General features: G+C 54.7%; 4 protein-coding genes across 4 annotated transcripts; 2 read left to right on the top strand and 2 right to left on the bottom strand.

The window, feature by feature from the left end:
* Positions 1-1,030: 1,030 nt before the first annotated feature.
* Positions 1,031-2,083, top strand: EsH8_II_001250 (uncharacterized protein; the record flags this gene model as incomplete). Its single annotated transcript, XM_083264548.1, has 1 exon — positions 1,031-2,083. One exon carries the CDS (start codon positions 1,031-1,033, stop codon positions 2,081-2,083), a length of 1,053 nt encoding a protein of 350 aa, XP_083121870.1.
* A 2,169-nt stretch (positions 2,084-4,252) lies between these two features.
* Positions 4,253-5,429, bottom strand: EsH8_II_001251 (DUF924 family protein; the record flags this gene model as incomplete). Its single annotated transcript, XM_083264549.1, has 2 exons — positions 4,253-4,865; positions 4,948-5,429. The coding sequence occupies 2 exons, from the start codon at positions 5,427-5,429 to the stop codon at positions 4,253-4,255; spliced, it is 1,095 nt and encodes a 364-aa protein (XP_083121871.1).
* Positions 5,430-7,482: 2,053 nt separating this feature from the next.
* On the top strand, positions 7,483-8,246 carry EsH8_II_001252 (glycoside hydrolase family 11 protein; the record flags this gene model as incomplete). The annotated part of the gene is made up of 2 exons (XM_083264550.1): positions 7,483-7,836; positions 7,911-8,246. 2 exons carry the CDS (start codon positions 7,483-7,485, stop codon positions 8,244-8,246), a joined length of 690 nt encoding a protein of 229 aa, XP_083121872.1.
* A 2,609-nt stretch (positions 8,247-10,855) lies between these two features.
* EsH8_II_001253 (copper amine oxidase) lies at positions 10,856-13,155 on the bottom strand (the record flags this gene model as incomplete). The annotated part of the gene is made up of 5 exons (XM_083264551.1): positions 10,856-11,006; positions 11,078-11,922; positions 11,977-12,102; positions 12,170-12,746; positions 12,818-13,155. The coding sequence occupies 5 exons, from the start codon at positions 13,153-13,155 to the stop codon at positions 10,856-10,858; spliced, it is 2,037 nt and encodes a 678-aa protein (XP_083121873.1).
* Between the last annotated feature and the right edge of the window lie 193 nt (positions 13,156-13,348).

Genomic DNA, 13,348 nt, shown 5'->3' on the forward strand with positions numbered 1-13,348 from the left:
TATTACTACACATAACTTTGACTTTACGGCTTGCCTGCCGCTTCCCGGCCCTCCACTCAGCTTGAATAAACCTGAATCTAACATCAAGAGAACAACAGATGCAAACATAGTTTATATCGCCGGGAAAGATCTTCGCATACACATGAGAGCGAGGCTTACTGTAACAAATCCAGCAAAATTAGCCCCTGTCGAAACCGGCTCAACTCTCAATTATCCCAACGTCAACCGTCGGAGGTTGAGCCGACCCTAAACCCAACATGCGCAAAGATCTACAGACATACGTCAGGTCCTGGGAACTCCGTACTTATCTTGCCAGCCGGGTAGCGCACGTCAAACAGCCAGCCCTCGACGTTTGTTTCCGGAACCCGGGAAACACGTGTGCCGTCTGAACTCCCAACGTCATTTGGGTTCAAACAGTTGGCTGCATTTGTAGCTCCGCCGGCTCCAATTTCCCGGCCAGCCAACATCGCCCTGCGCATCACTCGGCCTCCGGGTCCTTCGGCTGAAGTCTGGAAGTCTGCTCGTCAACGAGGGGAACGGTCACGCGGAATGCTGCGCGTGCAATCTCTCGAGGCCAAAAATTGTAGGCGGCCTATTGGTTCGACCTTCCTCGAAGGTATAGAGTTTCTGCAGCGTCGCAATTCTAGTCTAGTGCCCGCAGAAGCGTACGATTAATTCCATGGCGGTTTCCAAGGTTGTGGTCAGTTGACGAGTCAGGGTCTTCGTCCCTGAATGGTTTGTGATCCTTTTCGGTTTCGAACGAGGCGTGTATCGACGGAACGCCCAGAACGATAAGCTTTTCCGCGAGATGGTTCGCCAAACTCTATTGGGGGTTCTAGATAGCACCCATATGTAGTCCTTGTGCTAAGTACGTTGCATGAAATCATTTGGCAGCTCAATAGGGCCGCACCATCGCATCTTCCATCCCGTCTTGCGTCTGTCAGTGAGCTGTGTCCCTCCCATGATGCCTTCCAGGAGTTCCGAACAACCGGCGCCGTCGACTCACCCTGTATTGCTTCTCTCGTAAGAGATGGCGGGCGAGACGGGAACCATCTCTGTCTCGCAGGTCCAAGCGATGGTTATGATCGCGTTCGCCGCGACCGCCTATTACAACACCATCGAGATCTTCTTCTCCATCTTCACCACGTTCAAACGCCGACGAGGGAGGTACTTTTGGAGCATGGTCGTTTCCAATACGGGCATTAATATCAACGTCATCGCGTTTATCCTGCGGTACTTTGGCTACTATCACGAGGCCGTCTTCGCCTCCAGCATCATCATCCCCATAGCTTGGTACTCGATGGTGACGGGACAGGCCATCGTCCTCTGGTCGCGGCTGCACCTCGTCGTCCACAGCCAACGAAAGATCCGGCTGATACTGGCAATGATCATATTCAACGCGGTCACGATGCACGTACCAGAGACGGTCATCTTCTTCCTGGCCAACACGAACCCGAAGCAATACGTGATGCCCTTCAAGATCTACGAAAAGATCGAGCTGGTCGTCTTCACGATCCAGGAGACCATCATCGCCGCCTTCTTCCTCTACGAAGGCTACTACAGCCTCAAGCCGCTGAGCGCGATCAAGCCGAAGGCCGTCCAAAGCATGGTCCGCCACCTGGCCGCGCTCTTCGCCGTCGTTTTCATCCTCGACACGGGCCTCATCGTACTAGAGTACAACGACAAGTTCGAGATCCAGACGATGTGCAAGCCGTTCGTCTACAGCGTCAAGTTGAAGGTCGAGTTCGTCGTCCTCAACAAGCTGCTGGCCTTCACCCGGATGAGTGCCTGCAACTGCCGAGGCCCCGAGAGCATCCCCTCGGCCACCTTGGCCGACAGCAACAACAAAACGGCTGCGGGAAACAATGGCGTGATGTTGTCACTGCCGCCTATCGAGCAGACCGATGGGTCTTTGTCACCGCTGTGGCAGACAATCAGGAAAGACCGCATATTCGACGGCCAGACGTCCCCAATTAGCACGCGAAGCAGACGCCAAACGATGGACAGCGCCCTCGAAATCAGGCAGACTAATAGCACTGGACCAGAGTTGTTAAAGGGGAAGCACATAAAGGATAATGGCTAATCGGACCCGATATCAATTCTTTAATTCTCTGCTTGTTCACGGACAACACCCCTTCGTATTACACAAGGTCGGCCAGCCTGCCTCGGGAAGAAGCGAGGTAAGAACCGCAAATGATTTTTGTTGGGGCGTTTTACCGGCCACCAGGCTAACGACCAAGTACAGCTTTCCTTCGCTCTATCCATCATTGTGCGTCACAGTGTTGATGATCCCGAATGTTGACTACGCGAGTCCTGAAAGGGGAACAACCTGGGTCGACCAACCCAGAGACGACAGTTTTGGAGGGCTGCAACACGCTGCCTCGTAATGCAAAGGAAGAAAATCCACAGTGGTCTCGCGATACTAAACGGCTGGCGGGATACTTGGATGCTGCACCGCGGCGTGGCGTAGGCAGAGAGGGCAATGCACGCCGATGAAACGCTGCAGCATCAACTGAGGCATTGGGGTGGCCGGGGCCATCAAACCGACTGATTGAAGCCTCCATCAGAGCATGCGCGGGACACGTCTTAGTCTCACCGGCCAAGCCGCAAGGAGCAGCGCCTGCACGCCGTGCATCACCAGAGGCGCGGAGAACTGTGGCAAGGCGACCCGGCTTTCAAACCGAGAAGTCGGGAAAAAATAAAACATGTTTACCCAAACACCCCTCTTCGATGCAACGTCCAAGCGGGATCGGCCCTTTTTGCTGTGTCGGGGTGATTGGTGCAACGGTGCGGGGGACAACAGCGCTCTGCCAATTGCCGACCGGGTCAGGAATGGACAAAATGAGCGGGAGGGAGCTGTTGGCCGGCCTGTCAACGCAGAAAGGGACATCAAACGCCGACTCGTTAGCCTAAAACATGAGATTCCGGCAACCTTATAAACCGAGGGTCCCGTAAGAACCAATCTGCTGTTTGTGCCATGAACTCTGATCCAAACCCCGAGAACCCAAAGACATACGTCGAGGTGCCGGAGACGATCAAGGGGTCCAATATGTTACAAGTCGCTACCGTGCTGATGCTGGTCGGATCCCACGTCCTCGGTTTCTAGGTGGTGCTGTCCTAAGCAATACGCTCTGCTCTCACGCGGCGAAGGGTTCTAGCCTTCGGTTCAAGCCCCAGGTCGACAAATATGGCTTCCGATGATGCATGGGTGTTACCTGTCAGGTCCCGGCTCTCGGAATAACTGAGTTCGACATTGCATGTTGGGTGATGTAAGATGTCCTGATCTCTATCGACGGAATGTGGGGGGTTGACAGCCAACGTATTTGTTGCGAAACTTGGCCAAGACTTGCTTCTTTCCCGCCGTCGGCACTTGTGGTGTAAGATTCAAAGGATAGGACATGCTCTGACAATGCTATATATTGTGTCTGGTACTATGCATATTCAACTGTGGTTATTGAATTCGTGGTGTATAATAGGCACTGCTTAAGAGGCATCAAGCAGGGGGTAGCCTGGTAAAGGCAGGGGCAGCATGGCCCTTGGCGCACCACACTTTGAGATCTGGCAAGAGGGATGCATGAAGTACCTTTTAATTCAACTCAGAAGTGTTCAAACTACATTATCTTGGGCTAATCTGCTGATCTTTACAAATTTCGGGGTAACAAGTCTACATATTTGAAACCCTGGGGGACGCAAGGACCCGGTGACGTGGCTCTATAGTATTTACCAAGGGCTCGGTAAGCATACCATCATTGGACATGACTAGTTATCTTTGATGTGTTTTGAGGGAACTTTAAAAGGAAATCAGACGTTGGTTCTTCAAAGGGGGCCAGTTGCGTTTCGAATGTGGGTCGAGCGAACTACAACCACAGGACAGGGGCTTTTACTTTGAGATAGATTGTATCCATATTGTAAGCAACAATAACTGACTGCAACTAGAGCATTTAGTTGGAGTTGACTTACACCTGGACATGGAGAAACCAAAATGCAACACTATGTTGGCGGCAAACACCCTTTCAGATAACCGAAACTCTACTGAGAGTCATCAACAACCCGCTCGGATATTTATTCACTCTGACAGTTGCTTTGTCAACACTTTTACATTCTTTGTTGAAACTATGGAAAAGTACACAGACTTTTCGAAATGAACCTGGCTCCCATGGGATGCTCTCATATCATACCGAAAACATTACGGCATTACCTTGGTCTCGACCCGTCCGCCTTCGCCAATTACCAGTACTGTACACGAGTTCAACTATTTTCCACCACCACCACCAAACGTCTCGCCACCGGATTCGAGATACTTCTTCTCCTCTGCCGTGGGCTCCCGCTCCATGGCCGCATTTCTGTGGGGGTATCTTCCAAACTGAGCAATGATGTCCCGGTGCTTCATCTCGAAGTCGTAGTTGGTCTCCAGCAGGTCCTTCGCCGTCTCCTTCTGCAACGCCAGCACTCCCCAGCACTTTCGTTCGTCGTCGGTCCCGGCGGTCCCGTCCTGGGCCATGAGCTCCGCAAAGTCGTCTTTCATCTGCTGGTACTGCTTCACCGCGAGGTCGTGCAGCGCGAGGTCCTCGGAGTGCATGAAGGGGAGGTAGAACCACATGCGGTAGGACACACGGTACTTGAACCTGCCATGCACCGGGGCGCCGGCGTTGATGGCGTGCTGGGCGATCTCGCGGGCGATGGGGTCGAAGAACTTGAAGACGACGGACGACTCCGGCCCGCGGTAGCAGTTTCGCGGGATCTGGTCCAGGAGCAGGACGAGGCCCAGCCACTGAAGGGGCGTGAACGGCCTCACGATGGCGAGGATGTCGTCGGCTTTTGCGTCCGCCGACCTCATTACCTCAAGGACGGGGCGGAACCTCTTCCTGTGTCTCACATTAGCCCGGGCAAGGTTCTCACTCGGTCTTCTCTCCCTTCCGAGAAAAGAGCGCCGCGGAAGTCACATACACGCAGACGTTATCAAAGTCGCTATCGGAAAAGAACCATCGCCCCATCTGGCTCTTCTGCGGCAAGATAAAGGCCTCGTCCGTCTTCAAGTGCTTATACCAGAACCGGTGCAGCTTGTCAAGCAGCTCCGGTGTGAGGACTTCCTTGAGGCGCGCCTTTGCGCGCGCCTTGCAAGAGTTTGACCTGGGCAGCCCGCGAGACAGCGTCATGTCCGCGGCGGCGTCGGCTGCGGCGTCGGTTGCGGCGGCGGTGTTGTTGTTAGTGCTGCTGCGGTGGTAGCCAAGACTATGGAAACCTCGTCTCAGTTGCATCAACGGGCCCGGCCGGTGGCTTGTTGCGAGAAGGCGACGACAACTGCTACGACTCTCGGCCGGATGCAGAATTTGTTGCTGCCACGGCTTCGTCGGTGGCAGCAGAGGCAGAGAGCGGTCGACGCACCCCGCATTTCGAAGGGTGCGGCGTATGATCTGACGAGGAGACATGACAGCCGCCTCACTTCGGACAGCGTCGGAGCGCGGCGAATTGGGGGACCAACTGGGCGAAGGGACAGAAGGGGGGGGTGGTGCCACCAACTGCACTGACGTCGTCTGATCTGGTGTGCTGGTTCTTGTTCGGGGGGGTAGTTTCTACTGTAAAAAAAAAGAGAGAGTAACGTTCTCGACGCGCCGAATTGCGGGGGTCGTGCAGTCAGGGTCCCTCGCTTACGTCCGCTAATGCAACACTGCTATGCTTAGGTTAGCGGCCTGCCGGTGGCTCAGCCGGGATTGGATGAGAGTCGAGAGAGTGTGGCTTGGGGGAGCATCACTTGATCCCTCCAATGCGTTTAACCACACCGGAATCGACGTTGCAGGAAGAAGAGGAGACGAAGGCGGAGGGGGGAGGATAGAAAGGTAACGCCCGTTGGGCCATGGGATGCAGATCACGGATCGTCGGCGCTAAAGACATGAACTGGCTCAAGTGTGTCGCCTACTTAACCAGCTATTTTGCACATTATAGCTGTTGCGCTGCTCCGTTGTACGGAATTTTGCCAGGTCGGTACCCCTCTGCAATGAGACAAAATACGCACGCACTACTGGTATGCGCTCAACCAGACTTGTTGGCTGTCGTCGAGGCCATACACAGACACACACATAAATACATATATGAATATATACATACATACATACATACTTAGTACGTTGTCTCTGCCAGTTGCACAACGCCAAGCCACTCCGGTTTCCGCAGAACAAAGTCAAACAAAAACTGCCATGTCATGCAATTTAGTTCATCGAAAAAGCCAGTGCCGGCATGTTGTCCATGCACAGCGGACCACATCTTTAGTGCCTCCCCTGAACCACCCGAGTTTTAGGATAGATTGCAAGGCTAAGTAAGAGTTTGGGTACCATATAGGCACATGCTTCGAGTAATTAAATCAACCCAAAAGAAGAACATTCCCAGCCCGGGCACCCTGACCATCACGTCCTATCACTGCTCTTCCCGCTCTTCCCACCCTGCAATGACGCCACACAGCTGCTGTCTCCTCGCATTTTCCGCGTATGATATTTCGAAGCCCGGTATTCCGTAGAAGACGAGCCTTGCAATTCCCCCTGTCCGATCGCTCATCGCGAGACGACTTCAGCCGGCGGCTAAAAAGACCCTGCTCCCACCGTGAGGCAAACGGCATGGCATGGCGGCCCCCAATCACAGCTGAATCGATGGCGGAGCGGCAGCTAGTGCAAACATCCCGAATCTTAACGGCATGCTTAAGCAGTGGCCAAGCAAGATCCCGCCCGATTGTGTGACGGGTCTCTGGGATCATCTCAGCTGCCACCGGCGCTGGATAAACATGCAATGCCCCCTCCCATCCAGGAGCCGGCATGGCCGGCATGACCCGGGTAATTAGAACGGCGGGCGAGCTGCCTCTTTCAAGCTCTCGTTCGACCGCAGTGCCGGAGCGAGCCCCCCCAGCGCAAATTGCGGAGAGCCCAGCAGGGATCATGCAACATCGGCACCGGCTTGGTTCATTTACACTCGACAGCGCGGCACTCAATCCGACTCCTGGACTAAACCCGACGCGTCCATTGGCGGAACCCCACGGCTCCTGATCGGTCCATCTGGACCGTCGCTCGTCGACCGTTCGGGTAACATCCCCAGGGGCCACTACATGGCCATCTCGTAAACCTCGTACAACAACTCTTTTGGTCTTCCTAGAATGCTACCCACGTGGGTCAACGTTAGTGTATCTTGGGCAAGGCGGTCCCATCGCGCGCAGCCCCCTCCCATGCTCCTGTGCAACCGATGGCCAATGCCCCCCATAGTAAACGGCACTTGAATCTCCGTTTTCCCCTGTCATCCCAACATCAACCTTTATGGGGCATGAAGAAGAAAAACGATCCAGACGAGGCGGGTTGAAAAGGGACGGGGTCGTCCGCGTTTAGTTCACGGCCTCTCTCGCCTCTCTCTACTGCTGATTCACCAGGTTTTCTCTGTTCGTACTTCCGACCACTACATTCGTTCATCCAAACATTTTTTGTACATACATACTATATTGTCAACATGCGTTCCTTCGCTTCCATCTTCACGGCCACCCTGGCCGCCGTCGGCGCTCTCGCCGCCCCCGCCGCCGACCCGGCCATGACCACCGACCTCATCAAGCGCCAGTCGACCCCCTCCAGCCAGGGAACCCACAACGGCTACTTCTACTCCTGGTGGACCGACGGTGCCTCCCCCGTCACCTACACCAACGGTGCTGCCGGCGCCTACAGCGTCACCTGGAAGTCCGGCGGCAACTTTGTCGGCGGAAAGGGCTGGAAGACCGGCGGTGCCAAGTCCATCAAGTACTCCGGCACCTGGTCTCCCGTCAACAACGGCAACAGCTACCTGACCGTCTACGGCTGGACCAAGAACCCCGTGAGTTGAACCCCGCGAACACACAATGGCCCTCGAGGAGCAACCTGCTGACGTAAAATCTCCCCCCGTCCCAGCTCATTGAGTACTACATCGTCGAGAACCACGGCGAGTACAACCCCGGCAGCGCGGGTACCCTCAAGGGCCAGGTCACCAGCGACGGCTCTGTCTACAAGCTGTACGAGAGCACCCGTACCAACGCCCCCTCCATCGAGGGCACCAAGACCTTCAAGCAGTTCTGGGCCATCCGCCAGAGCAAGCGCACCGGCGGCACCGTCACCACCCAGAACTTCTTCACCGCCTGGAAGAACGCCGGCATGACCCTCGGCACCACCTTCGACTACATGATCGTTGCCACCGAGGGCTACCAGTCCGCCGGCACGGCCTCCATCAAGGTCGAGACCGCCGCCTAAGCGAACATGCCCCGGCATGAATTATAAAACGAAAATGAGAAAAGGGGGGTGGAGGAACCAGTGGTTGACCAACGTATACACGCACGCGGAGGTACCGGGGGTGGTCACAGAGCGATCAACCAAGAAACTGAGATGGCTCTGAGGCGGAAGGCGGGCCTTGCGGCTGTTGGAACGAATTTTTTACATATACATATTTTCCAACTTGATCCCCTTGAGATCCAAGTGCTGTCAATACAAATCACTATCAATGAACCTAGCCGGTCGGGTTTCTGGGTTTCAAGTCCGTCGTATTCGAGAGATTTTGCATCACGTAAACCTCGCATTGAACTTTCTTAATTTGGATCGGAAAGGCATCAAGTCAGTGTATATGTTTTTGTATTTGGTCTACAAGCTGCTAAGCACGCTGTGGCGGAAGTGTGGCTTCGACGTTTGGCTTCAGCCACTCATCCAAAACCAAATCGACCAAACTCATGGCAACAATGGCAGCGCCATATGAGATATCCCCCTCGCGTCCAATCTCGGGGTGATCAAGCAATTCTCCATAGTCACTCGAGCCGCCAGGGGCTCCCGGCTTAGCGCACTCGCATTCCGAATGAGCTTGAGACGTCCGGGGCAAGGACTCTTGGGGTGTCATGGTGAGTGAAACTAGAGTAACAGATTGTAATGAAGTAGTGAGTATGAATTAGTTGTGTAGTTGTAGAATAATGTTAGGATACTATGAAAGATTGACGTCTTTTGTAATGTTTGACAGACGATGTGATTAACGCTGGGGGCGTGCTTTCTGCTAACTTGTTTGCAAAGTGATGCATCTCGACCCTTTCCATACACGCGACGGCAACGGGCCAGTTTGTTTCAGCTTTTGCAATTTTCACTTTGTAAAACTCAATTTTTGTGGTAATAGACATGCTTGCAGAGCCTACACTTGTAACTGTGTACTCATAGACTATCATTGACATCTATGAGCACGGAGCCGAGGCGACAACTCGCTCTAAAGTGAAACCCATCTGAGATATCAATGCTACGGCTTGCTGAGTGACTGGCATGCCTACTCGCGAGTCAGTCAGCGAGCGGGTGGCCCAGCTAAAACGAGCCTAAATGCCGTCCCAGCTTACAGCTGAGCTTCGCATGTCGACCGCATCCAGTCATCATGTCTATTTCCCCGCAAATATGAGATGCCACCAAATCCCCCACTCGGCTCAGTGCTACTAACCCACATGTTACGTTGATGGTCTGGGGCGTTGGTACGATGTCTTGGGTTCCACGAGCAACGGAAAGTCTCCTGCGTTGCGGTAGCCGTTGGCGTTGGCGCTCGGGCCGTGAGCGTTTGCATAGATTTTGGTAACGCCAAAGACACGGTTGGGTGTTAGAATGTATGTCTCAGCGACGTGCCACAAGTAATACGCCTTCCTAGACTGTAAGTTGCGGAAGCAGAACTGAACGCATTCAGCGGCAATCTGTCATGCGATCTTTTTGTACTTGTTCTCACAAATAACCATCTCTTCGCGGCGTGATGCCGAGTTGAAGTACCAAAACTAAGTAAGTAAGTCCTTCCTCTACTGTGTCAAAGGAGGAAGTTGAGGCTCTTCTATATCGGAGGATAATTTAGAATGTCTTCGATGGCATTTGGAATACAAATGAGGTTTCCAGGGGCATCGAGAGCTTTTTATGAATGATGAAGCCCCTTCTATCAAACATCCCCGATTTCGGGCTTCCTTAATCTCATGGCTACCTCTTAATCTTGCAGTGACCATTACTATAGACGGCGCCATTGCGGCCATGTCTTTCCGATTCCGAGCTTTTTATCCCCTTATCAGTGTGGGGGTCCGTTGACGTGTTCTCCTGTCCCGGAACCATTCCGACGCCCACCCGCAGGGACGCTATCTCTCCTTATCGAGGTTGTCGTATAAAGATTAAGCACATCTATGTTGATCTTATGATCTAAGCAGTCTGGTTATCGAGGTTTGGGGGCCATTACCAATCTTCGAGTCAGGGCGGATGAGTCGTGTTAGTTGAGCAGCCACGTAATGATAGGGACGACAATTGACAGCATCAAGATTTGTAACATCCGGACGATAATTGTACCCGGGAATGAACCTGTTGTGTGTTGGTAGCCTCAGGGTAGTAACGTGCACGAGGCTAGAACACAAACCCAAACAGGCGACTTACATGCATCGAGATTACCGTCTGTGAATAAGCCGTACACAGGCTCGCAGCTGTATCAATCTTCATGGCCCACGGTTTTCATTGCCTGTCAGAATGGTTTGCTTCAGCTCTAATCGAATTAAATCATGAACTCAAAATGTGCCAAGTCCTAAAGAAAACAACAACCGGCCTCGAAACTATTCCATGCCACAACACCAAACTTTAGAGCAAACGATCCCTTGAAAATTCTCGGCGTTCAGCAATGTAGACTGTTGACTCCGAGTTAAAAGTCTCGAGGTCATGTGCCTCTTTTGCAGTTAAACTAGAGTCAACCGCATTTTCATTTCACACGTGGCGATCAAGACAAATCGTAAATATCAGGGTTTTAGTTCATGAGTTTCATTTCTATCTTAAGACATCGCTGTTCGTACAAAATATCAATCCGCCTTTTTGTTTGGTATCTCCATCTACAGGTTGCTCCGCACCGGGCTCTCCTCCTTGGAGCAGCAGCCCCCCGTCAGCCTGGACCCGATGTCCTTGTTGGAGGGGACATCGAGCGCCGGGTTCCCGGTGAAGAAGTCGGAAGGCGTGATGTGCAGCTGGAGCATCTCGACCGGCCTGCGCATGGTTAGTCGACGCTTCTCATCGGGGGGAACCCCCTCGGACGGGGGGGCGGGGTGGGTACTCACATTACGGGCCAGTCCTCGATGCGAGGGTTGTGCGTGAGGCCGAAGACGCTCCAGACGACGAGGTCCTGGTTCAGCACGTCGTCGTTCCTGTCGGCGGCGTCCTTGACGCCGCCGACCTCGAGCTTGCTCTGCAGGGTGTAGCGGCCGCCCGCGTAGAGCTCGTGGTCCTTGTACTTTGTGACCCAGAGGTGGTGGCGGGCGAACAGCGCGCGGCGGGACTGCACGCTGTTGGGGTCGGCGAGCAGGAGCTGCGTCGGGGGCGGGACGATCTTGTAGCCCACGGGCTTCCCCGTGACGGGGTTGGGCTTGGCGAGGTTCTGGATCTTGAAGACGCGGTTGTTCATGGGCGCGGCGTCGAAGCCGGCCGACGTGGTGATGGGCGTCTGCCGGACCTCGTAGTAGTTGCCGTTGGGGTTGGTGCGCTGGTCCATCCGCACGGGCAGGCTCTCCTCCTGCACGACCGTGTTCTCGTTGCCGTCGATGGAGGGGTCGAGCCGGACGCAGAAGACGTGCTGGTGGTTCTGCGCCAGCGCGCCGGGGCTCACGACGTTGCCCCACGGGCTGGTCTTGCCCGGGTCGATGTTGACGACCGAGACGATGCCTGTGGCGCGCGCCTCGACGACGATGCCTGCCACCTGGTCGAACTTGTAGTTGAAGATGTACTCGTAGTTGGCGAGGGTGATGATGAACTGGATCACGAGCTCGCGGCGGCGCGTCACCACGGCACGGCCAGTCCGCCAGTTGGTGTGCTTCCAGTTGATGCCGTTGTCTTGCTCGTGGAGGCAAATGACGTTCTTGGTCTCGAGAGCGCCTCCCTTGGAGTTGATGAGAACACCGTCAAAGTACTAGTTGCGACGTCAGTGAAAGTGAACCACCGGACGGTGCTGGTGAAAACGAACCTTGATGACACCAAGGCAGTCACATCCCAGAGTCAGGTTGTTGACGGCGTTGCCCAGACCTCCGTCTCCAAAGTCAAAGGCCTGCTTGCGGTGGAATGGCGGACGGGGGTCGGCATAAGGTACAGTCTACGGGGCATCGTGTTAGAGTATACTGTTGTCCGGATAGTAGGCATGACTCGTGTTGAAGACTTACCATATCACTGATACTAAGACGGTACATGACCGGGCGTCCATCATACCGGATATCGTGGATGACAGCGCCCTCGCGAGGGTTGAAGGTAACACGCATGCGCCACTTCTGCCACTCGATGAGGTTGCCCTCCGTGACGGAGAAGCTGGGACCCTCAGGCTGGACGACGGTCAAGGGCTTGAGGTCCTTCCTGGTCCCGCCCGGAATCAGCTCGGGGACATACTCGCTCTCCTTGCAGTGGTCAATGATCGTGGGGGCATGGGTCCTGCCCTGGAGGGCGTCATCCTTGCCGCCGGTAGCCAGGTCGTCGATGCGCACAATCTCCTTCGTGTGCGCATCCATGACAGGGATCAGGGGCAAGGGGTAGGCGTAGAAGTTGGAGTCGGGGTTCCCGCTCCTCGTGTCCTGGGCAAAGATGAGGGCCTGGAAGAAGCGCCTGTCCCCGTCCGCCGGGTCGGGTGCGCCGTAGGGCCATGGCTCGATGACGACCTCGAAGCCCTCTGGCAGCTCCAGCTCGGCAATCTTCTTCTTGAAGAGTGGGGAGCGCTGGACGGCATCGGCAAGGGTCTCAAACTCGTAACTTGGCATGCATGTCAGCGCTGCAGGGCTGGAATAAGCGCGGGGGGGAGGTGGCTCGGGATCAGAACTTACACGGTCAAACTCGCTTGGTGCTCGGAACCAATGACCTTCTGGTCAACAACCTTACCGAGGCCCAGGTCCACAATGGACTCGGTGTACTGGGCTTTGCTCTTGCCGCCAATGACATCGTAAAAGACTTGCGCGCATCTCGCCGGCCTCGGTGATGAAGCTGTGAGAGTGCGGGAGTGCTCTAGCTCCAGGAACTTTAGCACCTCGGCCTTTGGCGGCTCCCAAAGGTAGGATTGTCTGAAGTCGATCACGGATCCGGGGTGAGCGGCGAGGACAACGTCCCGGGCCTGGTTGGTCTCGTCCAAAGACAGAGCGGACAGGGGGTGCGGAAGGGATGCCATTGTGAAATAGGCAGGCGGTTCGGAACAAGGGGGGTTGAGAGTGTGTGACCGGCGATGGTTGGTAGGGTAAGGTTTCTTCTGGACCGAGCAGGATTGTGTCTTTATGAAGAATCCGGATTGATGTCGGAACTGCCCATACCAAATCGGCTAATCTGTGTTCTGGAGCGTCTTGCGGTAGGATAGGTACTCGACG

The sequence above is a fragment of the Colletotrichum jinshuiense genome, chromosome 2 (genome assembly GCF_051148585.1).
Source record: "Colletotrichum jinshuiense chromosome 2, complete sequence".
Classification (NCBI taxonomy): Eukaryota; Fungi; Ascomycota; class Sordariomycetes; order Glomerellales; family Glomerellaceae; genus Colletotrichum; species Colletotrichum jinshuiense.